Below are 27,701 nucleotides of genomic sequence, written 5' to 3' on the forward strand. Positions count from 1 at the left end.
AGGGCCCTTTTCTGGTTGGTTGCCAGTGACTAGTGGTGATCCTCAGGGTTCAGTATTGGGACTGCAACTTTTCACATTGTCAGTGATTTAGATAATGGAATTGATGGCTTTATCGCAAAGTTTGCAGATGATGCAAAGATGGGTGGAGAGGTGGGTAGTGCTGAGGAAGCAATGTGATTGCAGCAGGACTGGGAAGTAGGAAGAATGGGCAAAAATATTGGTTGATGGAATACAGTGCTGTGAATGTGTGATAATGCATTTATGTAAAAGGAACAACAGTGCAGACTATTATCTTAAAGGGGAGAAGGTTCAAACATCAGAGGTGCAGAGGGACTTAGGAGTCCTCGTGCAAGACAAGGTTGAGTCTGTGGTAAAGAAGGCAAATGTAATGTTGGCATTTATTTGAAGGGGAATAGAATATAAAAGCAAGGAGATAATGCTGAGGCTTTGTAAGACACTAGTCGGGCCGCACTTAGGGTATTGTCAACAGTTTTGCGCTCCATATCTCAGAAAGGATGTGTTGTCTTTGGGGGAAAAAAATCCAGAGGAGGTTCACGAGGATGATTCTGGGAAAGGAGTGGTTAACATATGAGGGATGTTTGGCAGCTTTGGGCCTGCACTCACTGGAATTTGGAAGGATCGGAGGGGACTTCATTGAAACCTACTGAATGTTGAAAGGACTAGGTAGGGTGGATGTAGAGAGAATGTTTCCTCTGGTGGGGGTATCCAGAACTAGAGGGCACAGCCTCAAAATTGAGGGGCAATCTTTTAGATCAGAGGTAAGGAGGATTTTTAAAATCAGAATAGTGAATCTGTGGAATGCTCTGCCACAGTCTGTGGTGGAGGCCAAGTCCGTTGGTATATTTAAGGCGGAAGTTGATCGTTTCCTGATCAGTCAAGACATCAAAGGAAATGGTGAGAAGGCAGGTGTATGGGGTTGAGTGGGATCTGGAATCAGTCATAATGGAATAGCGGAGCAGACTCGATGGACTGAATGGCATAATTCTGCTCTTATGACTTATGGTCTTACGGTCGAAGTCAAATCCTATATTAGCAATTGGCAGACATGCAATCTTGAAGCGATGAAACTTAAACATACTCAAGTGTAAGCTAAGTGTAATTAAGTATTATTGAGCAGTCAGAAAAAGATACAATATCTGCTGGTTGAAAGCTACAAACTTCAACCAAATAAGCAAAAATATGACTCTTATTCCCTTGCTTTTACCAGCACGAAACTGAAGACCCATTAACTGTCAACTCGGGCCAAATGTAGTCTCTTCCACCACCATGGTGTCCTTTCAATGGTCTATCAACACTGCGAATCAAAGCCTGAGGCACCTTCACCCCTATTAGCTCAATTTCAGAGTCAATTTCTGGCAAATGAATATCCTTTAGGTTAGTCAATTAATGAAGATCTCTCGGTGGTGAAGAATATTCCCTTTGTACACAGGCATATTTTCTTGTGTATAGATGTTAGGCAGTTCACAATAGTTTTCACTATTTCAGCCAGCCACTGCCAATCCTGAAATGATGTAGCTACGCACAACCTTCTCTTGACCATTGTGCATTAGAGAATGCATGTTCCTTTTCCTGTCAGGTTGTGCTTGTTCATGAGGCTCACTGTACTTCCTTGACCTAGGAAAGCATAAATAACCTCTGTCATATTACTCTTCCTCAGCTTCACCTGAACTGCAGTTAATTGAAAGTTTACAATCATGATCACTATCCCCTGTAAGGTGATTAGATACCAGGGTGCCACTCACTGCTGTGTTTGCTTTAGTCACAGCTGGCTTCTAATCTGCATGCTTTTCATCATTTCCAGGCTCAGTTGTAGCTGCTTCCTTTAGCTTGAGTTTGGATCCAGTTTTGTTTGCACCTTTACTTATTGGTGGCGATGTAGGATTGTATTTTTTCCAAACACTGGGTGTGTAGTAACCTTCACTTATCTTTCAATAAAATCAACAATGTCAGTGGAAGTAACCTTACAGTTGTGTCTTTCCTGCAGTTTTTAGACCACTGATCTCCATTTTTCCCAAAGGTATTGGGATAATTTATTTATGACAATTCTCATCAGCAGGCATGTCCAACTCATGCATGTCCTACGTGTCTTCCATGGCATTTAAACAGCCTCAAAGAAAAGAGACTGTAATCTTGAAGAGCTTTCATATTTTCTGATTTGATATGTCGGTAAGAAAGATCCTTTTCCATGCAGGCCGCAATAATTTTGTGCTCGTCACCAAAATGTCCCTGAAGGAAAGCCTTTAGAAAGCTCTGGGCTGACCCACTGGCAACTTTTGACAAGCTCTATAAGATAACCTCCAGTGAATTGTTAGAGAAATAGAGACAGTTACCATAATTATCAGTCTTTCCTTCATTGCTATTCTTGAAAGCCCTCATGAATGATACTGCAATGGATCGCCATTGAAGTTTTGAGTCTTTTTTATGCAGAAGTGCAATGCATTGTTGTTGCATCACTATGCTGGTTATTTCCTTTTCTGTCCTTATGACCTTTATTGCAGCATTTAGAATTCTATCATCCTACTGTAAATCAATGTTCTCAGAAGCATCTTGTGCTATTGGATATGACATAGGTTCAGAGTGCCTTCTTGGTGATTCAAACTTGTGGTTCACAGATATTTGTTCCTCAAATGTACCCACATTGACATCGAGTATGCTGGATTTTCTCTGTTCCATGTCAACATTGCAACTCTTATTGTAGAACTGTGACTAGTGGTGTGCCACAGGGATCAGTGCTGGGTCCATTGTTATTTGTCATCTATATCAATGATCTGGATGATAATGTGGTAAATTGGATCAGCAAGTTTGCTGATGATACAAAGATTGGAGGTGTAATGGACAGTGAGGAAGGTTTTCAGAGCCTGCAGAGGGACTTGGACCATCTGGAAAAATGGACTGAAAAATGGCAGATGGAGTTTAATACTGACAAGTGTGAGGTATTGCACGTTGGAAGGACAAACCAACGTAGAACATACAGGGTTAATGAATGGTAAGGCACTGAGGAGTGCAGTGGAACAGAGGGATCTGGGAATACAGATACAAAATTCCCTAAAAGTGGCGTCACAGGTAGATAGGGTCGTAAAGAGAGCTTTTGGTACATTGGCCTTTATTAATCGAAGTATTGAGTATAAGAGCTGGAATGTTATGATGAGGTTGTATAAGGCATTGGTGAGGCCGAATCTGGAGTATTGTGTTCAGTTTTGGTCACCAAATTACAGGAAGGATATAAATAAGGTTGAAAGAGTGCAGAGAAGGTTTACAAGGATGTTGCCGGGACTTGAGAAACTCAGTTACAGAGAAAGGTTGAATAGGTTAGGACTTTATTCCGTGGAGCGTAGAAGAATGAGGGGAGATTTGATAGAGGTATATAAAATTATGATGGGTATAGATAGAGTGAATGCAAGCAGGCTTTTTCCACTGAGGTAAGGGGAGAAAAAAACCAGAGGACATGGGTTAAGGGTGAGGGGGGAAAAGTTTAAAGGGAACATTAGGGGGGGGCTTCTTCACACAGAGAGTGGTGGGGGTATGGAATGAGCTGCCAGACGAGGTGGTAAATCCGGGTTCTTTTTTAACATTTAAGAATAAATTGGACAGATACATGGATGGGAGGTGTATGGAGGGATATGGTCCGTGTGCAGGTCAGTGGGACTAGGCAGAAAATGGTTCGGCACAGCCAAGAAGGGCCAAAAGGCCTGTTTCTGTGCTGTAGTTTCTATGGTTTCTATGGTAACTGCTCTGCTGGAGTACATAGAACATAGAAAACCTACAGCACAGTACAGGCCCTTTGGCCCACAAAGCTGTACAGAACATGTCCTTACCTTAGAAATTACCTAGGGTTACTCATAGCCCTCTACCTCTCTAAGCTCAATGTACCTATCCAGGAGACACTTAAAATACATTATTATTTCTGCCTCCACTACCGTCACCGGCAGCCCATTCCACGCTCTCAACACTCTCTGTATAAAAAAAAAACTTACCCCTGACATCTCCTCTGTACCAACTTCCAAGCACCTTAAAACTGTGCCCTCTCGTGCTCGCCATTTCAGCCCTGAGAAAAAGCCTCTGACTATCCACACGATCAATGCCTCTTATTGTTTTGTATTTCTCTATCAGGTCACCTCTCATCCTCTGTCGCTCCAAGGAGAAAAGGCTGAGTTCACACAACCTATTCTCATAAGGCATGCTCCCCAGACCAGGCAACACCCTTGTAAATCTCCTCTGCACCCTTTCTATGGTTTCCACATCCTCCTTGTAGTGAGGCGAACAGAACTGTGCACAGTACTCCCACACATTACCCCTTGGCTCCTAAACTCAATCCCACGATAATCAGACAGCCAATTTGACTTTGAAAACGGCAGATCTTCCCTGACCAATTTGAATGAATTATTTGAAGAGACAGTGAAGTGTGACAGTAGATGTGACTTTAGTAAACTTTTATTACAACATGGACTTCAGTAAAACATTTGACATGGTCCCACATGGAGACTGGTTCAAAAGGTTACAGCCCAAGGGATGTAGAGCAAGTTGGCAAACTGGACCCAAAATTAGCTTGGCAGTAAAAGAAAGAATGTGATGGTAAAAGGTTGCGTTAGCATTTGGACATCTGTGCTCAGTGCAGTTCCACAAGGACGCTTGTTGCTTGTAATGTACATGAATAATTTGGAATTGGATGTGGAAGAGAAGATTATTAAGTGTAGATAACACAAAGATTAGCAGAGTTGTTGACAGTGTGGAAGGTAGTCTTTGGTTGCAGAGAGATTTATTTATTTTTTATTTAGTGGTACATTGCAGAGTAGGCCCTTCTGGACCTTCGAGCCCCACTACCCCAGCAACCCTGACAAACTCTATTAACCCTAACCGAATCACAGGACAATTTGCAATGACTAATAAACCTGCCCGGTACGTCTTTGGATTGTGGGAGGAAACTGGAGGAGGTGGAGAAAACCCACATATTCCCTGGGGAGAATCTATGGTGACTCCTTACAGAATGGCACCAGAATTGGACTCAGAGCTCCGGAATGCCTTGAGCTGTAACAGCCTCGCAGTAATCACTACGCTACCGTGGTGCTGTGGTGTGGTGTTGTGTGAATATTTTGGTGAAATGGGCTAGAAAATACAAATGGAGTTTAAACAAACAAATGTGAGGTGATGTGTTTTGGGAACACCATGAGTCTAGGACACAGATCATGAACAGTAAGGTCTTGGGAAGTATTGAGGAACTGAGGGACTTCAGAATAGAAGTACATACAATCGATGCTTAAAGGTGGCAACGTAGGAGATTGAAAAGGTTATTATTGGGGTGATTGTTAAATTTCTGGATATGAAGGGAATAGAAGGACGTAGGAATGGTGTGGGATAATGAAGCTGAGGTTAGCCAGAATCTTTATGAATGGCCGTGAGGTCTCAAAGGCCAACTGGCTACATTCTTTTTCAATTTTTGTTCTGAGGTTTTGGAAACAGCCTGAGAAAACCTCCATTTTTATTTGATGTTAAGTACCATTTTTATTTGATCTTGTAAGTCTTTAAGTTATCACTTCCATGGAAAGCAATATGAGTATGTTTAGCACCCCCGATACTTGAAGCCTTTAGCACTTTAGCTTTGGTCATTTTGGCTGTAATTTCTTCCTGCTTTACTTGTGTTGTCTTCCAAGTGTGCAAACTACACAAAGCAACAGCAAATTCAGTTCAACTTTTCAATAGAGCTGAGGGTAGAACACTTCAGGCAAACACCACTAAAAGTTTACAGCTTTTAGACCTCAATTGAACAGGCAGTGCAGTGCTAACCATTCAAAACTGTTTCAAACCCAAACGCACAGCATGAACTAACAAAAGGTCATAACTTGCTGCGAGCTGAACCAGACTGTGGTGCTCCTAATTTCACCGACATGTCCGAATGCGAATGTTTGTTTGGTGTAACTGTCAAAAATTTTGCTGACAGAATTGTAGCAGCAAAACCAAACCAGAACAATTGCTGCTGGTCCCAAGCTGCAAACTGCAATGAGATAAGAATATGTAACTTATCCCCTTCACTTTTACCTTGCCCCCATTCATGACTAGTTATCATAATAAATACATAAACAGAATACTGTTCAGATGGCTCCTACAACTACCATACTCTACCTTCTGTGGGCAAACCAATTCTAAATCCAGGTGGCCAAGTTTCCCTGGATGCCATGCCTCTTGACTTTGAGACTACTATGAGGAACCGTGTCAAACACTTACTAAAACTCATCTACGCTGCATCCACTGCTCTACCTTCAGTATGCTTTATCACATCCTCAAAGAATTCAGTCAGGCTCAGGAGGCACGACCCTGCCCATTATAAAGCCATGCTGACTATCCCAATGCTTCTCCAAATGCTCAAATACTATCTCTAAGAATCCCCTCCATTTCTTTTCCCACTACTGCCAAAAGATCCACTGGTACATAATTCCCAAGATTATCCCTATTACCTTTGAATAATACTTGCACCCCTCCTATCTTCTGATACTGTTCCTGTGGCTAATGAGAACACAAAGATAATCCGCAAAGGTGTGGCCATCTCATCTCTTGCTTTCTGTAGTAACTTGAGGGATTTAGTTTAGACTTTAGACCTAATATTTTTCAAAATATCTAGTATCTCCTCTTTCGTCATGTCAATATGTTCCAGCATATTAGCCTGTTCTGTGGTGCCCTCATATTGTCTCAGGTGAATATTGAAGCAAAGTATTAAGGTATCCTACCTCTTCTGGCTTCAGGCACATGTTTCTTCTTTTATTCCTTATCAGTCCTAACTTTGTTCTTTATTAGTCATTTTGTAGTTTGAACATTTTTCAGAATGACTTTTCCTGAAATATTGATATAAAAAGAAATTTGAACTCTTAAAAAGAAAATATTAATAACATTGCTGAACAATTAAGTATGGCAAGTAAATGTGTAATCATGTACTGAATGAATTGTCCTTGGACAATGAATGTGTATGGATGTTTCTGAACTTGAGTGTACTATTGCAAGTTGACTGCTTTATTTTGTCAAATTTCTAGGACATAAAATATAATGGATAATAAACTAACATGATAAAATAGTTCATAGAATTGACACAAATTTTACCAAGAGTTAAGGCATAGAGTCTAGAAATTAAATTTTGTTTTATTTTGTATCTTGTACCAGCTGGACCAACAGGTTGAAAGCCCTGGTGATTCAAGGCAACGTCATATGGAGTTCACCTTTGATTACTGTTACTGGTCAGTGGATTCTGACTCTGCTAATTTTGCAACTCAGGAACTGGTGAGTTGCATGAACATTTATCCAGTTTTGTTAGGAGCTAACAATTTAATAATTTTCTTAAGAGTTCTCAATTGTGCCTGCTTGTTATGCTTCAATTATTGAAATCCATGTCTACCTGGACAGAATCTAATCATTGACTTGATGGTACCAAGCAGAGAGTGATGGTGGAAGGCTGTTTATTGGACTAGAGCTGGGGTTCCCAACCTGGGGTTCACTGACCCGTCAGTTAATGGCAGGGGCCCATGGCATAAGAAAGGTTGGAAACCTGTGCCTAGAGGCCTGTGATGAGTGGTGTGCTATATTTTTTGCTGTCGGGCCTGTTGTTTGTTATCCATATCAACAAATTTGATGAGATTGTACTAGGCTTGGTGAGTCATCAAACCACTACAGGGAATCTTGATCAGCTGAGTCAGTGAGCCAAGGAATGGCAAATTGATAAGTGCAAGGTTTTATATTTTGCAAAGTAAAATTGTTAGATATTTCACAGTGAATAAATGGAAAAGTTGAGAGGTCATGGTGCAGTTGTACAGGACGCTGTTGAGGCTGAACTTGTTCGAGTATTGTGTTCAGTTTTGGTCCCCTGTTATAGGAAGGATGAGATTAAACTGCAGAAAAGATTTACAAGCACATCGCTAGGACTTGAGGGAGTGAGTCATTGTGAGAAATTGGACAAGCTTGGACTTAATTCCTTGGAGTGTGGGAAATTGAGAGTGATCTTAGAGAGATGCATAAAACCATGAGGGGCACAGAGGTGAACTTGTAGTCTTTTTCCAAGGGTTGGGAAATCAAGAACTAGAAATCGTAGGTTTAAGGTGAGATGAGAAAGATGTAATCAGAACTTGAGGGGCAATCTTGTTTACATAAAGGATTTTTTTTTACATGTGGAATAAGCTGCCAGAGGAAATAGCCTAAAGCAAGTGCAGTAAGACTTTAAACATAGAAACACAGAAAAACTCAGCACAATACAGGCCCTTCGGCCCACAATGCTGTGCCGAACATGTACTTACATTAGAAATTAGCTCGGATTACCCATAACCTATTTTTCTAAGCTTCATGTACCCATCCAGGAGTCTCTCTAAAAAAAAAAACACTATCGTATCCGCCTCCACCACCATCGCCGGCACCTTATTGCGCGCACTCACCACTCTCTGCGTAAAAAAACTTACCCAGGCATCTCCTCTGTATCTACTTTCAAGCACCTTAAAGCTGTGCCCTCTTGTGATAGCCATTTCAGCCCTGGGAAAAAGCCTGTGACTATCCACATGATCAATGCCTCTTGTCATCTTATACACCCCTATCAGGTCACCTCTCATCCTCTGTCATTCCAAGGAGAAGAGGCCAAGTTCACTCAACCTATTCTTGTAAGGCATACTCCCCAGTCCAGGCAACATCCTTGTAAATCTCCTCTGCACCTTTTCTATAGTTTCCACATCCTTCCTGTAGTGAGGTGACCAGAACTGAGCACAGAACTCCAAGTGGGGTCTGACCAGGGTCCTATATAGCTGTTACATTACCTCTTGGCTCTTAAACTCAATCCCATGGTTGATGAAGACGAATGCACCGTATGCCTTTTTAACCACACAGTCAACCTGCGCAGCAGCTTTGAGTGTTCTATGAGCTCGGACTCCAAGATCTCTCTGGTCCTCCACACTGCCAAGAGTCTTACCATTAATACTATATTCTGTCATCATAGTTGACTGACCAAAATGAACTAACCCATGCTTATCTGGGTTGAGCTCCATCTGCTACTTAGCCCAGTTTTGCATCCTATCAATGTCCCACTGTAACCTCTGACAGCCCTCCACACTATCCACAACACCCCCAACCTTTGTGTCATCAACAAATTTGCTAATCCATCCCTCCACTTCTTCATCCAGGTCATTTATAAAAATCACAAAGAGAAGGGGTCCCAGAACAGATTCCTGAGGCACACCACTGGTGACTGACCTCCATGCAGAATATGGCCCGTCTACAACCACTCTTTGCCTTCTGTGGGCAAGCCAATTCTGGATCCACAAAACAAGGTCCCCTTGGATCCCATGCTTTCTTACTTTCTCAATTAACCTTGCATGGGGATACCTTATCAAATGCTTTGTTGAAATCCATATACACTACATCTATTGCTCTACCTTCATCAGGGTGTTTAGTCACATCCTCAAAAAATTCAATCAGGCTCATAAGGCATGACCTAATGAAGCCATGCTGACTATTCCTAATCTTATTATGCCTCTCCAAATGTTCATAAATCCTGCCTTCCAGGATCTTCTCCATCAACTTACCAACCACTGAAGTAAGACTCACTGGTCTATAATTTTCTGGGCTATCTCTACTCCCTTTCTTGAATAAGGGAACAACATCTGCAACCCTCCAATCCTCTGGGACCTCCCTATCCCCATTAATGATGCAGAGATCATCACCAGAGGCTCAGCAATCTCCTCCCTTGCCTCCCATAGTAGCCTGGGGTACATCTCATCCGGTCCCGGAGACTTATCCAACTTGATACTTTCCAAAAGCTCCAGCACATCCTCTTTCTTAATGTCTGTATGCTCAAGCTTTGCAATCCACTGTAAGTCATCCCTACAATTGCCAAAGTCTTTTCCATAGTGAATACTGAAGCAAAATATTCATTAAGTACCTCAGCTATCTCCTCCAGTACCAAGCACATTTTTCCATTATCACACTTGATTGGTCCTATTCTCTCACATCTTATCCTCTTGCTCTTCACATACTTGTAGAATGCCTTGGGGGTTTTCTTTAATCCTGCTTGCCAAGGCCTTCTCATTCCCCCTTCTGGCTCTCCTAATTATATTCTTAAGCTCCTTCTTGCTAGCCTTATAATCTTCTAGATCTCTATCATTACCTAGTTTTTTGAATCTTTCGTAAGCTTTTCTTTTTGACTTGATTTTCAACAACCTTTGTACACCATTGTTCCTGTGCCCTACCATCCTTTCCCTGTCTCATTGCAATGTACATGTGCAGAACACCACACAAATATCCCCTGTACATTTGCCACATTTCTACAGTACATTTCCCTGAGAACATCTGTTCCCAATTTATGCTTCCAAGTTCCTGCCTGATAGCTTCATATTTCCCCTTACTCCAATTAACCGCTTTCCTAACTTGTCTGTTCCTATCCCTCTCCAATGCTACAGTAAAGGAAATAGAATTGTGATCACTATCTCCAAAATGCTCTCCCACTGAGAGATCTGACACCTGACCAGGTTCATTTCCCAATACCAGATCAAGTACAGCCTCTCCTCTCGTAGGCTTATCTACATATTGTATCAGGAAACCTTCCTGAACACACCCAACAAACTCCATCCCATCTAAACCCCTTGCTCTAGGGAGATGCCAATCAATATTTGGGAAATGAAAATCTCCCATCACAACCCTGTTATTATTACACCTTTCCAGAATCTGTCTCCCTATCTGCTCCCTGTTACTATTGGGTGGTCTATATATATATATATATATATATATATATATATATATATATATATATATATATATATATATAAAAAAAAACACCCAGTAGAGTTATTGACCCCCTTGCTGTTTCTAACTTCCACCCACAGAGACTCAGCAGACAATCCCTCCATGATTTCCTCCTTTTCTATTCCACACAGGTAACTTACTCGCCTCGACCCGTTATTGCCAAAGCCTGAATGAGCCAAAGCGCTACCACTCTGCCTCAGATCACTCAGTTGATGACCGCTCTGTTAGGCAGTGTCTCCCTTTTATGCCTCAACCTTCCCTACTATTTAACTCACAATTGGTGCTCTGGTTATAGTTGCTGATTGTTGAGGAAACTTTCTCTAAGTTGATCTCACTGCATTAACATGCCATCTCAAAGTGTACTCTGTATGTGGCTTCCCCAGTGCCCTATATTGCTGAAGCATAATCTCCCAGTTGTTGCATTCAATTCCCTAGGTTTGATCCAGACCTACATTGTAGCCCGGTGGTGGTTACACATTCTCCCTGTGACTAGATAGATAGATACTTCACTGATCCTAAAGGAAACCACAGCAGCACCACAAAGGCACAGATACACAAACACTAGAAGAAATGCAAGAAAGAATAAATAAGTTACCTTAGAAATAAGATGTACAAGCTATCCAAGTCAAAGGTGTCCGTGATAACTGAGGTCAATAACGGTCCATCAGGAGGGTCATCACTTCTCTAGCTATAGGCCAACCCACCACAGAGCCTGTTGGCCAAGGGCAAGAACAACCCCGCATAGTGCTGCCTGGAGCAGCGCAGCAGTCCTAGTCTGCTACCAAAAGTGCAGTGCCGTTCAGCCAAGGTGGCATGCCACACATGAGAAACACCATCCAGAACCGCCAGGACCCCCCGTCGGGTCCCCCGTTCCACCACAACCCCCAGCACTTAGATTGGAAAAGTTTAGAAGACTAAGGGCCAAATACTAGCGGAGTGGTCATCAGGCGGCATGGGCCTCCCCAAATTGTTAACCCAGGCTGCATGGCGGCATTTACGGCCGAATGTCAACTTTGCCCGTACGAATTTTCGGACGAATTTAAACTTGCAATAAAATAAACATGTATTGGAGTATGAATGCTTCTTGTGAAAACGTCTGTTTTTACATGTTTGTACTTTATTTTCTAACCGACAAATTGGTATCGTGTTGTACCAGCTTGGGTTGAAATCAAATTAAAATAGTAAATTGAAAAGGAATTTTCAACAGTTTAGCATGTCAGTTGAAAATGAAGTCAAGCAGGATATAAAACCTAATTGCTGATTTGCTAGGGAGTTTGTTTTATGTTACAACAATAGACTATTTTCAATCCTATTATTGTTCGTATAATGAGATAATGTGTGCATACTTACTATATATCAGGTTGTAATCCGATCAGTTTTATGGTGGGGGGGTGGTGTTGGGGGGAGAATACAGATGATAACAGCAAAGCTAAATTGATCTTTTTACTGTCAAATTCAATGTGAGGTACATTTCTCCCAACAGCTTGAAATTCCTCTATATTGTATTATATTTCTCTATTGTTGCTGAAATACTTCATTGACTATTTCTCTGCATTCAACACTTGTATCCCACCAAAACTAATCAATAAGCTCCAAGACTAGGCTTCAATACCTCCTTGTGCTTGATCCTTGATTTCCTCACTTGCAGACCCCAGTCTATTTGGATTGGCAACAACATCTCCATAACCACTGTCAGCACAGGTGCACCACAAGGCTGTGTGCTTCGCCCCCTGCTCTACTCACTTTAGACTTTTGACTGTGAGACTAAGCACAGCTCCACTGCCATACTTAAGTTTGCTGATCACGCCACAGTTGTTGGCTGAATCAAAGATGGTGATGAATCAGCATATGAGAGGGAGATTGAAAATCTGAGTGGTGCCACATCGACAACCTCTCATTCAATGTCCACAAAACTAAAGCTGTTTATTGAATACAGGAGGAGGAAACCAGAGGTTCATGAGCCAGTCCTCATCAGGGGATCAGAGGTAGAGAGAATCAGCAACTTAAAATTCGTCAGTGTTATCATTTCAGGGGATCTGACCTTGGTCCAGCATGTACAATAAGTGCAGTTACAAAGAAGGCAGGGCAGCGTCTTTACTTTCTTAGAAGTTTGTACATATTTGGCATGTCATCTAAAATTATGACCAACTTCTATATATGCATGGTGGAGAGTATACTGATTGGCTGCATCATGGCCTGATATGGAAACACCAATGCCCTTTGAATGGAAAAGCCCACAAAAAATAGTGGATACAGCCCAGTTCATCTTATTTATGTACGCCACAGTTCCTGAGGAGACGCTGGATTGCATAGCGAGAGGACGATTTCTAAAGAAGCGAGCAGGGGCAGCCAGGACATTCTTCACCCCACAGTTCCCGAGGAGACATTAGATTAGGCAGTTGGCAAGGGTCAATAAAAAAAAAAGGCTTCCTCCACTGTTGTGCTAAGGCCACATTTCGGTTGGAGGAACAGCACCTTATATTCCTTTTGGGTAGCCTCCAACCTGATGGCATGAGCATTGATTTCTCAAACTTTCGGTAATGCCCTCCACACCTCCTTTCTCCATTTCCCATCACCTTTTCCCTCCCTCCCCTCAACTTCCCAGCTCTTTACTTCATCCCTGCCCCTCCAGGTTTCACGTATCACCTGGTGATTCTCTCTCTCTCCTCCCCCCACCTTTTAAATCTACTCCTCAGCTTGCTTTTTTTTTTTTACCTCCAGTCCTGCCGAAGGGTTTCAGCCTGAAATGTAGACTGTGCTCTTTTCCATAGATGCTGCCTGGCCTGCTGAGTTCCTCCAGCATTTTGTGTATGTCGCTTAGGTTTAAGTGAAGCGGCTTTTGCGGCATGACCAGTGTTAGAGTGGGAAGTTCAGGCGGGAGGAGAAGATGGTGGCGCGACGCAGCGTGCGCAGCTCTCCGGTGAAATGATATCGTATTTGTAAGTAGGATGCCGTGCAGAATTCTGATTTGATGGAGACAGACGTGAGAAGCACAGAGGAAAATCTGGAGAAACTTCTGAAATGCCTGGTTCGCTGCCGCTGCTACTGTGCGATGGAGAATCTCTGGAGGGAAGGCCCCAAAATCCCTGTCTTTGCCTGCTGCTGGCGACTGAGGCTGGGGTCGAAGCGTTCGGCAGAGATGGTGCTCGGTACTTGGTGTTGGAAGGCTGGTTGGAGGCTCGAAGTTTTCGGACGACTCAGAGTTGGGCATGGCAGGGAGAGTTTTCTTCCTTCTCCCGTCTGCGTGAGATATGGGACTTTCGAGAGACTTTGAACTTTTTTACTGTGCCCATGGCCTGTTCTTCATCAAGTTATGGTATTGTTGCACTGTTGTAACTATATGCTATAATTATGTGGTTTTTGTTAGTTTTTCGGTCTTGGTCTGTCTTGTGTTTCTGTGATATCACACCGGAGGAATATTGTATCATTTCTTAATGCATGCATTACGAAATGACAATAAAAGAAGACTGCATGTCCGCATAATCTTATCTAATCTAATAGAGAATTTTAGGAGGAGATGTACAGACTTTTTGTTTAATTTTTCTTTTTGTTGGATCAGTGGGGGTACCAGGCTGGATAGTGGAATGTTCCTCATTCAGGATGTGTGAAGGCAGCGAGACCTCCATTGTCCCTGATGATTGTACCTGCAAGAGGTGCATCCAGCTGCAGCAGCTTTCAGATCATGTTAAAGAACTGGAGCTGGAATTGGATAAACTCCAGATTATTCGGGAGTCTGAGGAATTGATAGACAGGACATACAGGGAGGTAGTGGCATCCAAGTGCAGGACCCAGGTAACTGGGTGACCATCAGGAGGGGGAAAGGGTATAGGCAATCAGAGCAGTGCCCCTGTGGCTGCTCCCATCAACAACAGGTATACTGTTTTGGATACTGTGGGGGGGGGGGGTTTGGATTGGAGTGACTTAGTAGAAGAAAGCCACAGCAGTCAGGTTTCTGGCACAGGAAAGGGAGAGAGGAGGTGAGCTATAGTGATAGGGGATTCATTGCTTCGGGAAATAGAAAAAGGTTCTGTGGATGAGAACGAACTACCTCTGTGGTAATCTGGGTTGCCTTCTAGGCGCCAGGGTCAGAAATGTCTTGATTGATTCCACCACTGTCGTAAGTGGGAGGGTGAGTAGCCAGAGGTTGTGGTCCATGTCGCTACCTATGACATGGGTAGGAAGGGTGACAAGCTCCTGCCAAGTGAGTTCAGCGAGTTACGTGCCAAGTTGAAGGACAGGACCTCCAAAGTTATGATGTTAAGATTGCTACCCATGCAACGTGCTAATGAGGCCAAAAACAGGAAGATCATACAGTTTAACACATGGATAACGTGATGGTATAGGAGGGAGGGCGTGGTGTACAAATGATGTTGTAAATCTAGTCAAGAAGAAAAGAGCTTACAAAGATTCATAAAGCTAGTTAATGATCGAGATCTGGAAGATTATAAGGCTAGCAGGAAGGAGCTTAAGAAAGAAATTAGGCGAGCCAGAAGGGGCTTTGGCAGATGGGATTAAGGAAAACCCCAAGGCATTCTACAAGTATGTGAAGAGTAAGAGGATAAGACGTTAGAGAATATCAATCAACTGTGACAGTGGAAAGTTCCATTGCTTTAGACATGTGAGGGGGAGGGGTGGCGTAACTAGTCAGGGAAAATGTTATGGCAGTGCTCAGGCAGGACAAACTGGAGGAGTCATCTGCTGAGCTTATATGGATGGAGCTGAGGAGTAAGAAAGGGTTGATCACGTTAATGGGATTATATTACAGACAACCCAATAGTCCACGGGATTTGGAGGGTCAAATTTGTAGAGAGATTGCGACTGTTACAAGAAACAAGGTTGTGATAATAGGTTATTTTTCCACATATTGATTGGGGCTCCCAATCTGTAAAAGGGCTGGATGGGATAGTTTGTTATATGTGTTCAGGAAAGTGTCCTTAATCAGTACGTAGAGGTCTCAACTAGAGAGAGTGCAATACCTTATCTCCTATTAGGGAATGAGACAAGGCAGGTGACAGAAGTTCATGCAGGGGAACAGAGCCCCCAAAATGTTGTAACTGTGAACAAAGTCACTGGAGAGACACGGAAGCTAGTGGATATAGAAGTGTTTTGTTCAGCAAAAATGAGCAACAGGCATCATATTGAGATATTCTTGTAAGAAGAGGCCCACTCAACCCAATATTACATGATATTATATATGCTAAAGATCAAAGGTAACAGCAGGACAATTCTATAGTTAAAATGTATCTACAGTGCTTCATTTGAATTACGTTTAGTTTTTAAACGGCACCTTGTTTGCACCCACACTCCAGACACCCAAAATGAATGTTAATAAGCATTGTCTCGTTTGCAATCTATTTCAGTGTGCAGTTTCAAGAATACTATTGTTCAGGGCTGTATTTTAAATTCAATCTACAATCCATATTCAGGTTTGAAGATTGGTTGCTGGTGAAATTAATATTTGTGATATACCCTAACTTCAGAGTATGCCCTAGCACTGTAAAAGGATTGGATAGGATAGAGCTTGTCAGATGGGTTCAACAAAGTTCCCTTAGAAATCAATATATAGAGATCCCAACTGGAGAGTAAGGTACCATATCTCCTATTAGGGAATAATACAGGGAAAGTGACAGGAAGTTTGTGCAGGGGAGCACTTTGCATCCAGTAATCATAATGCTATTGATCTCAAGAGAATTTTGGAGAAGGATAGGTCTAGTCCTCAGGTTAAAATTTGAAATTGGTGAAAAACCAATTTTTATGGTATCAGAAAGGATCTGGCAAATGTGGATTAGGACAGGTTGTTTTCTGGCAAAAGTGTACTTAGTTTGTACAAAGTTTATATGTTCTTGTCAGAATAAAAGTCAGAAGTTTAGGAAACCTTGGTTTTTGAGAGATATTGAGGCCCTGGTTGAGTAAAAGGAGGTACGTAGCAAGTATAGGCAGGAAGGAGTAAATGAAGAGCTTGAGTATAAGAAATGAAGAGAACACTTAGGACATCAAGAGGGCTTAAAGAAGGCATGAAGCTGCTTGAGCAGCCATGGTGAAGGAGAATCCCAAGGGCTTCTACAGATATATTAAGAGCAAATGATAGCAAGAAACAAAATTGGTCCTCTGGAAGATCAGAGTATTTATCTATACATGGAGCCGAAAGAGATGGGAGAGTTCTTAAATGTGTTTTTCTTTTGCTTTTGTATTTACTTGGGAGAGGGACACAGAGTTACTGGGAAAGATGATGAAGATAAGGCAATAGATGTTGTCTGCGTGGACTTAAGCTAGGCCTTTGATGAGATCCCACATGGGAGGATTGTCAAGAAGGTTCAGTCACTTGGCATTCAAGATGAGGCAGTAAATTGGATTAGATATTGGCTTCTCGGGAGAACATAAGACCATAAGATTTAGGAGCAGGAGTAGGCCATTTGGCACATCGAGTCTGCTCCGCCATTCAACCATGGGCTGATCCACTTCATCCAGTCATCCCCACTCCCCTGCTTTCACGCCATACCCTTTGATGCTCTGGCTAATCAAGAACCTATCTATCTTGGCCTTAAATACACCCAACGACTTGGCCTCCACAGCCACTCGTGGCAACAAATTCCACAGATTTACCACCCTCTGACTTAAGTAACTTCTCTGCATCTCAGTTCTAAAAGGACGTCTTTCAATGCTGAAGTCATGCCCTCTTGTCCTAGACTCCCCTACCATGGGAAATAACTTTGCCATATCTAATCTGTTCAGGCCTTTTAGTTTTTGGAATGTTTTTATGAGATTCCCCGCTCATTCTCCTGAACTCCAGGGAATACAGCCCAAGAGCTGCCAGACGTTCTTTATACAGTAACCCCCTCATCCCTCTCATTCCTAGAGAAGCCAGTGAGTGGTAGTAGATTATTGCCCCTCTGACTGGAGGTCTGTGACTGGTGTGCTGCAGGGATCGATGTTGGGTCTGTTGTTTGTTATCTTTGTCAATGATCCGGATGCCATTGTGGTAAATTGTCAAATTTGTGGATGACACCAATATTGGGGGTGTAATAGACAGCAAGGAAGACTACAAAGCTTGCACTGGGATCTGAACCAACTGGAAAAATGGGCTGAAAAATAGCAGATGGAATTTAATGCAGGCAAGTGTGAGGTGTTGCAGTTTGGGAGGACAAACCAGGGTAGGACTTGTATAGTGAGCAGTAGGTAACTGAGGGGTGTGGTTGAACAGAGGGATCTGGGAATACTGATCCATAATTCCTTGAAAGTGGCATTACAGGTCGGAAGTATCATAAAGAAAGCATTTGGTGCATTGGCCTTCATAAATCTAAGTATTGACCACAGGAGCTGGATTGTAATATTGAAGTTGTATAAGACGTCAGTGATGCCTAAGTTATGTGCCATTTTGGTGACCTACCTGTAGGAAGGAGTGCAGAGGAAATTTACAAGAACATTGCTGGGACTTGAGGGCCTGAGTTACAGGGAAAGGTAGATTGGGACTTTATTCCCTAGAGCGTAGGATAATAAGGGGAGATTTCATAGAGGTGTATAAAATTGTGATGGGTATAGATAAATTAGGATAAGTAAATTCAAGCAGTTCTTTACCACTGAGGTTGGCTGAGACTAGAACCAGAGGTGATGAATAAGGGTGAAAGGCAAAATGTTCAAGTGAACATAAGAGAGGACTTCACTCAGGGTGGTGAGAGTGGATATGGTAAAATTTCAACATGTAAGAGAAATTTGGATAGGTATGTGGATTGGAAGGGTGTATGGAGGGCTATGGTCTGGGTGCAGGGTGATGGGACTCAGCAGATTAATGGTTCAGCATGGACTTGATGGATCGAACGGCTTGTTTCTGTGCTGTAGTATTCTATGATTCTAGGTAAGATCCTCCCCACCATTGAACTCATCTGCAAGGAGCACTATTGCAGGAAAGCAGCATTCATCATCAAGGACATCGGCCATCCAGGTCATGCTATCTTCTCACTGCTCCTATCAGGAAGGAGCTACTAGAGGTCAGGGCCCACACCATCAGGTTCAGGAAGTTATTACTCAATCATCAGGCTCTTGAACCAGAGGGAGTACTTCACTCACCCCAACGCTGAACTGATTCTACACCTATAGACTCACTTTCAATGACTCTATAACTCATGTTCTCAATACTTATTACTTATTTTGTTTTATTTTCTTTGTTGTATTTGCATAATTTGTTTTTCGCAATTTGGTTGTTTGTCTCTTTGTGTGCAGTTTTTCATTGGTTCTATTGTTTGTATTCAGTGTGAATGCCTGCAAGAAAATGAATCTCATGGTAGTATATGGTAACATGGTATGTTGATAATTTTTCTTTGAACTTTGCATAAAATTAATTTTATATACTGTAAGAACAAATCAAAAGTAAATCTGGAGAAAATTTCCCTGAGTGGATGATTGATTACCAGCTAGTGCATCGAGCTGCAGCTCCTTGGGGACTGCATTAGGGAACTGGAGATGCAGCTCAATGACCTTAGTCTGGTCAGGAAGAGTGAGGAGATGATAGAAAGGAGCTACAGGCAGGTAGTCACATCGGGGCTTGGGGAGACAGATAAGTGGGTCACTGTCAGGAGAGGGAAGGACAGCAGTCAGATGCTAGAGAGCACCCTTGTGGCTGTACACCTTGACAATAAGTACTGCTGCTTGAGTACTCTTGAGGGGGACAGCCTACCTGGGGGAAGGAACAGTGGCTGCGCCTCTGGCACAGATTCTAGCCCTGTGGCTCAGAAGGGGAGGGAAAGGAAGAGGATGTCAACAGTGATAGAGGACTCTATTGTTAAGGGATCAGACAGGCGATTCTGTGGATGCAGGAAAGAAGCACAGATGGTAGTTTGCCTCCCAGGTGCCAGCGTCCGGGATGTTTCTGATTGCGTCACGATATCCTGAAGTGGGAAGGAGAACAGCCAGAGGTCGTGGTATATATTGGTACCAATGACATAGGTAGGAAAAGGGAGGAGGTCCTGAAAACAGTATACAGGGAGTTAGGAAGGAAGTTGAGAAGCAGGACCGCAAAGGTAGTAATCTCGGGATTACTGCCTGTGCCACGTGACAGTGAGTATAGGAATAGAGTGAGGTGGAGGATAAATGTGTGGCTGAGGGATTGGAGCAGAGGTCAGGGATTCAGATTTCTGGATCATTGGGACCTCTTCTGAGGCAGGAGTGACCTGTACAAAAAGGATGGGTTGCACTTGAACCTGAGGGGTACCAATGTCCTGGTGGGGAGGTTTGCTAAGGGGAGAGCTTAAACTAGGATTGCTGGGGGGTGGGAACCAGACTTAAGAGGTGGAGGAAGAGGCGGTTGGCTCACAAATAGAGAAAGCTTGGGGACAGTGCGAGAGGGAGGATAGGCAGGTGATAGAGAAGAGATGCGCTCAGACCAATGGTTGGAGATGTGTCTATTTTAATGCAAGGCGTATTATGTACAAAGCGGATGAACTTAGAGCATGGACCAGCTATGATGTTATGGCCATTACAGAGACTTGGATGGGGCAGGAAAGGACAGGGAGGGAGGCAAAGAGATGGGGGCGTGGCACTGTTGATGGGAGATAGTGTCACGGCTGCAGAAAAGGAGGAAGACATGGAGGGGTTGTCTACGGAGTCTCTGTGGGTGGAAGTTAGAACAGGATCAATAACTCTAGTGGATGTTTTTTATAGACCACCTAATAGTAACAGGGACATCGAGAAGCAGATAGGGAGACAGATTCTGGAAAGTTCTAATAATAACAGGGTTGTCGTGGTGGGAAATTTTAATTTCCCAAATATCGATTGGCATGTCCCTAGAGCGAGGGGTTTAGATGGGGTGGAGTTTGTTAGGTGTGTTCAAGAAGGTTTCTTGACACAATATGTAGATAAGCCTACAAGAAGAGAGGCTGTACTTGATCTGGTACCTGGTCAGGTGTCAGATCTCTCAGTGGGAGAGCATTTTGGAGATAGTGATCACAATTCTGTCTAGCATTGGAGAGGGATAGGAACAGACAAGTTAGGAAAGTGTTTGGAGTAAAGGGAAATAGGCTATCAGGCAGGAACTTGGAAATATAAATTGGGCACAGATGTTCTCGGAGATGTACAGAAGATATGTGGCAAATGTTCAGGGGCTATTTGCATGGAGTTCTGCATAGTTACGTTCCAATGAGACAGAGTAAGGATGGTAGGGTACAGGAACCGTGGTGTACAAATGATGTTGTAAATCTAGTCAAGAAGAAAAGAGCTTACAAAGATTCATAAAGCTAGTTAATGATCGAGATCTGGAAGATTATAAGGCTAGCAGGAAGGAGCTTAAGAAAGAAATTAGGCGAGCCAGAAGGGGCTTTGGCAGATGGGATTAAGGAAAACCCCAAGGCATTCTACAAGTATGTGAAGAGTAAGAGGATAAGACGTTAGAGAATATCAATCAACTGTGACAGTGGAAAAGTGTGTATGGACCTGGAGAAGATAGATGTTCTTAATGAGTACTTTGCTTCAGTATTCACTACAGAAAAGGATCTTGGCGATTGTAGGGATGACTTACAAGACTGAAAAGCTTGAGCATATAGATATTAAAGAGGATGTGCTGGAGCTTTTGAAAAGCATCAAGTTGGATAAGTCACCGTGACTGGACGAGATGTACCCCAGGCTACTGTGGGAGGTGAGGGAGGAGATTACTGAGCCTCTGGCGATGATCTTTTCAGCATCAGGGAGAAGTTCCAGAGGATTGGAGGGTTGCAGATGTTGTTCCATTTTTCAAGTAAGAGAGTAGAGATAGCCCAGGAAATTATAGACCAGTGAGTCTTGCTTCAGTGGTTGGTAAGTTGATGGAGAAGATCCTGAGGAGCAAGATTTATGAACATTTGGAGAGGCATAATACGATTAAGAATAGTCAGCATGGCTTTGTGAAAGGCAAGTCATGCTTATGAACCTGATTGAAATTTTTGAGGATGTGACTAAACGCATTGATGAAGGTCGAGCAGTAAATGTAGTGTATATAGATTTCAGTAAGGCATTTGACAAGGTATCCCATGCAAGGCTTAGTGAGAAAGTAAGGAGGCATGGGATCCAAGGGGACGTTGCTTTGTGGATCCAGAACTGGCTTTCCCACAGAAGGCAAAAAGTGGTTGTAGATGGGTCATGTTCTGCATGTAGGTCGGTCACCAGTGGTGTGCCTCAGGGATTAGTTCAGGGACTCTGCTTTTCCATGACTTTTATAAATGACCTGGATGGGTTAGTAAATTTATTGATGACACAAATGTTGGGGTGTTGTGGATAGTGTGGAGAGCTGTCAGAGGTTACAGCTGGACATTGATAGGATGAAAAACTGGGCTGAGAACTGGCAGATGGAGTTCAACCCAGGTATGTGTGAGGGTCTCGGCCTGAAACGTCGACTGCACCTCTTCCTACAGATGCTGCCTGGCCTGCTGCGTTCACCAGCAACTTTGATGTGTGTTGCTTGAATTTCCAGCATCGGCAGAATTTCTGTTGTTTATGTGTGAGGTAGTTCACTTTGCTAGGTCAAATATGATGGCAGAATATAGTATTAATGATAAGACTCTTGGCAGTATGGAGGATCAGAGGGATCTTGGGGTCTGAGTCCATATGACACTCAAGGCTGCTGTGCAGGTTGACTGTGTGGTTAAGAAAGCATACGGTGAATTAGCCTTCATCAATTGTGGGATTGAGTTTAGGAGCCGAGAGGTAATGTTGCAGCTATATAGGGCCCTGGTCAGGCCTCACTTGGAGTATTGTGCTCAGTTCTGGTCACCTCACTACGGAAAGGATGTTGGAAACCATAGAAGGGGTGCAGAGGAGATTTCCAAGGATGTTGCCTGGATTGGGGAGCATGCCTTATGAGAATAGGTTGAGTGAACTTAGCCTTTTTTCCTTGGAGCGATGGAGGATGAGAGGTGACCTGATAGAGGTGTACAAGATGGTGAGAGGCATTGATCGTGTGGATAGTCAGAGGTTTTATCCCAGGGCTGAAATGGCTAGCATGAGAGGGCACAGGTTTAAGGTGCTTGGGAGTAGGTACAGAGGAGATGTCAGGGTTAAGTTTTTTTTATGCAGAGAGTGGCGAGTGTGTGGAGTGGGCTGCTGGCGATGGTGGTGGAGGCGGATACAATAGGATTTTTTAAGAGACTCCTGGACAGGTACATGGAGCTCAGAAAAATAGAGGGCTATGGGTTAACCCTAGGTAATTTCTAAGGTAGGGACATGTTCGGTACAGCTTTGTGGGCCAAAGGGCCTGTATTGTGTTGTAGGTTTTCTATGTTTCTATGCATTAATGCCTAGAGTTGTTTCTCTTCGATGATATTCAGCTTTCACGCAACACAATAACTTGGCATGAACCAGAATGTCCCTAATAAAGAAAATGAAAACTTAAAAAAAAAAGTATTTTAGTAGGTTTTGTTTTATAAAACATGTTTAAAAGGAAGCAAAAATGAACTGAATTTCTTGGTGTAACTGCAAAAGTCAGGAAGCATCTTAAATCTCACTTGGTTTGATGGTTGTGCAGTAGTTAGTCATGGGAAAGAGAAATGCCTACTTCTGCTGATCCTAGTGCCTGCACTTCAACTTCATAACCTGCATTCCCTGGGGGATGGGTTGGCAGAACCCTGATTTTTTATTTTTGGATGAAAAACGCCTGACTTTTGAAAACAGAAATGTTGACACAGGAGTCTGGATGCTGGAATCTGGAGCAATCTGGTAGGGGAACTCAGAAGGTCAAGTAGCAATTTTCTGATGCAGTGTTGAGTCCCAAGATGCCGACCATTCCTTCCTCTAATTCCCACCCCCACTCCCCCCCCCCAATGGGTGCTTCTCACTCTGTTGAGTTCTTCCAGCGAATTGTACCTTAAACAGTTAACAATTACATAAATTTGGAGAAATTTCCTCCCTAATACTTTTCCTAATTTGAGTACTTAGACTGACATGTTCTTCCCTTTCTGCAAACTCCAAACCAGATATACTTTCCTGCCTCTCATTTATCCCATGTTTTGTCAGTAACTAGTATTCTTAAAATTTGGCCCTTCACCTAATTTATTTGTAGAACTGAGTCATACCCTAATATATAATGAGCTTTCAACAATGTCACAATAGGCTAAGTATTTTAGTTTTGAAATATGAAGAATATTTATGGCCATCATGTGCTAAGTATCAGTTGGACAGGAGAACTGCAGCTTTATAGTTTAACTTGTCATTCTTATGAGAGTGCAAGGTGTTTTCAATTTGGAGTGTTGTGTAGGAGTTATATTACACATTTTGTAGGCTTGTACAAAGAGGTTACATGTCTGAGCTTGCTACTTGCTGCCTATGAGGGATATTTTAAATCCTTTATAATCCTCTTCAGATTAGTGGGATTGATATCTTTAGTCAGCTGCAGTAATGAATTTGCAGTTTAAGTTGATCATTTAAATATTAATCCATCAGATATTTTCAAAGGACTGGTCGCATTTAATACTGGAGAAATGCTGCATTGAAATATTTGTAGAGAAAATGTATAAAATTATTGCAAAAAAAGAATTACGAAGTTTTTTTTAAAGGAATTTTGTGTTTTTCTGCTATTTTTGAGTGCTTAAAATAAGTACCATACTTATTCAAAACCGTAACCAAGATGGTGCCAGCGAATAACACAACCAGTGGCAATGTCCTATAGACAGTTCACAAAATTACATCTTTTACTAGTTTTTCAAATATTATTCTACTACTGAAATGCATGCGATTGGATCCTGTAATTTACATTTTATGCAAACAACAGGAATTCTGCAGATGCTGGAAATTCAAGCAACACACATCAAAGTTGCTGGTGAATGCAGCAGGCCAGGCAGCATCTCTAGGAAGAGGTACAGTTGATGTTTCAGGCCGAGACCCTTCGTCAGGTCCTGAAACGGCCTGAAACGTCGACTGTACCTCTTCCTAGAGATGCTGCCTGGCCTGCTGCGTTCACCAGCAACTTTGATGTGTGTTGTTTACATTTTATGGCTGTTTTTTGGCCCAATTGAGCTATCTGGAGCTTTGCTATCTCTGAGGGAGATTTGTGAGTGGAACGTGCGGCCTGGAGGCCTGAAAGCCTGGAGACTGGACATGAGCCCATGATCGACTCCGTTGCTCCTCGCTAATTGAACCTTTGAGGGTGTGAGCCCAAGATACACTCCACTGTTTCTCTCTAATTGTGGCATCGAGGGTATAAGCCTGTGATCGACTCCGTTGCTTCTCTCTGATTGAGACGTCGAGGGTGAGAGCCCACGATCGACTCCGTTGCTCCTGTCTGAGGCGTCAAGGGCATGAGCCTGTGATGGATTCTGTCGCTTCTCTCCAATTGAGACGTCGAAGGTGTGAGCACGTGGTTGACTCCATTGTTTCGCTCCGATTGAGGAATTGTGGCGCGAGCCTGTGAACAACTCCATTGCTTCTCTCCGATTGAAGCATGGAGGGTGCAAGCGCATGATGGACTCTGCTTTCCGATTGAGGCATCGAGGGCATGAGCCCATGATCGACTCTATTGCTCCTCTCTGACTGAGACGTTGAGGACATGAGCCCATGATTGACTCCATTGCTTCTCTCCAATTGAGGCAGCAAGGGTGTGAGCACGTAATCGACTCCATTGCTTTCCTCCGATTGAGGTGTGGAGGACGCGAGCCTGTGAATGACTCCGTTGCTTCTCTCCGATTGAGGTGTCGAAGGTGTGAGCCCAAGATCAACTCTGTTGCTTCTCTCCAGTTGAGGCATCGAGGGTGTGAGCCCGTGATTGACTCCATTACTTCTCTGATTGATGTGTTGATGGTGCGAGCTTGTGATCAATTCCATTGTTTCTCTCCGGTTGAGACGTCGAGGGTGTGAGCCTGGGATTGACTCCATTGCTTCTCTCCGATTGAGGTGTCGATGGTGCAAGCCCAAGATCAACTCTGTTGCTTCTCTCCAATAGAGACATGGAGGGTGAGAGCCCACGATGGACTCCGTTCCTCCTGTCTGATTGAGGCATCAACGACATGAACCCATGATCAACTTTGTTGCTTCTCTCCAATTTGAGGTGTTGAGGGCATGAGCCCGGGATCGACTCCATTGCTTAGAAACCATAGAAAAACTACAGCACAGAAACAGGCCTTTTGGCCCTTCTTGGCTGTGCCGAACTATTTTCTGCCTAGTCCCACTGACCTGCACACGGACCATATCCCTCCATACACCTCCCATCCATGTATCTGTCCAATTTATTTTTAAATGTTAAAAAAGAACCCGCATTTACCACCTCATCTGGCAGCTCACCATACTCCCGCCACTCTCTGTGTGATGAAGCCCCCCCAATGTTCCCTTTAAACTTTTCCCCCCTCACTCTTAACCCATGTCCTCTGGTTTTTTTCTCCCCTTGCCTCAGTGGAAAAAGCCTGCTTGCATTCACTCTATCTATACCCATCATAATTTTATACACCTCTATCAAATCTTTCCTCATTCTTCTACGCTCCAGGGAATGAAGTCCTAACCTATTCAACCTTTCTCTGTAACTGAGTTTCTCAAGTCCTGGCAACATCCTTGTAAGCCTTCTCTGCACTCTTTCAACCTTATTAATATCCTTCCTGTAATTTGGTGACCAGAACTGAACACAATACTCCAGATTCGGCCTCACCGATGCCTTATACAACCTCCTTATAACATTCCAGCTCTTATACCCAATACTTCGATTAATAAAGGCCAATGTACCAAAAGCTCTCTTTACGACCCTATCTACCTGTGACGCCACTTTTAGGGAATTTTGTATCTGTATTCCCAGATCCCTCTGTTCCACTGCACTCCTCAGTGCCTTACCATTTACCCTGTATGTTCTACCTTGGTTTGTCCTTCCAAAGTGCAATACCTCACACTTGTCTGTATTAAACTCCATCTGCCATTTTTTAGCCCATTTTTCCAGATGGTCCAAGTCCCTCTGCAGGCTCTGAAAACCTTCCTCACTGTCTATTACACCTCCAATCTTTGTATCATCAGCAAATTTGCTGATCCAATTTACCACATTATTATCCAGATCATTGATATAGATGACAAATAACAATGGACCCAGCACTGATCCCTGTGGCACACCACTAGTCACAGGCCTCCACTCAGAGAAGCAATTCTCTACTACCACCCCTCTTTGGCTTCTTCCATTGAGCCAATGTCTAATCCAATTTACCACATCTCCATGTATCCCTAGCGACTGAATTTTGCAAACTAACCTCCCATGCGGGACCTTGTCAAAGGCCATACTGAAGTCCATGTAGACAATATCCACTGCCTTCCCTTCATCCACTTTCCTGGTAACCTCCTCGAAAAACTCCAATAGATTGGTCAAACATGACCTACCATGCACAAAGCCATGTTGACTCTCCCTAATAAGTCCCTGTCTATCCAAATGCTTGTAGATTCTGTCTCTTAGTACTCCCTCCAATAACTTACCCACTACCGATGTCAAATGAATGCTTCTCTTCATTTGAGGTGTTGAGCAAGGTTGATGTCGATGAGGATGAGAATGGAGGACGGGCAGGTGTTGGGTGTTGTCTGCTAGTTGCTGTCGGAGTAAAGTGCAGGAGACTTGGGATACATATTGCAAGGATTGATCAGGGAGACCGTAGACTCATTTTGGGGGAATTTGGGGCTCATGGTGCACATGTTCCTGGATTCTGGCTCTTCTTTTTGCTGTTTTTGAGCAGTTTGATTGGGACGATTGGTGTGGTCTGGGGTGCTTCAGCGAAGAATGCTTTGTCCTGTGGCCTGCAGTTGGCTAGAGGTTTGACACTGAACTCAACGAAACTGAATACCACTGGACTTCTGGTTTGATGGCTGATATTCTATGTGTTGTCCACTTTCTTTATGCTGTGTGTGCAGTTTGTGTTCTTTTTGTGCCTGGGGTGTTTGATGTTTTCTGGAATGGGTTCCATGGTGTTTCTTTGTTTTGTGGCTGCTTGCAGAAGGACAAATCTCAGTTA

The 27,701-nt window shown here is 43.1% G+C and overlaps 1 protein-coding gene across 8 annotated transcripts in view; it reads left to right on the forward strand.

Moving 5' to 3' along the window:
- The window catches only part of LOC140200467 (stAR-related lipid transfer protein 9-like), a 396,482-nt gene that overhangs the window by 47,287 nt on the left and 321,494 nt on the right, over positions 1-27,701 (forward strand). For all 8 annotated transcript variants that reach the window (XM_072263850.1, XM_072263869.1, XM_072263879.1 and 5 more), the window contains exon 3: positions 7,168-7,284. In XM_072263850.1, the coding sequence (XP_072119951.1) occupies positions 7,168-7,284 (117 nt within the window). The remainder of the gene's footprint in view (positions 1-7,167; positions 7,285-27,701) is intronic.

The sequence above is a fragment of the Mobula birostris genome, chromosome 1, assembly GCF_030028105.1.
Source record: "Mobula birostris isolate sMobBir1 chromosome 1, sMobBir1.hap1, whole genome shotgun sequence".
NCBI lineage: Eukaryota > Metazoa > Chordata > Chondrichthyes > Myliobatiformes > Myliobatidae > Mobula > Mobula birostris.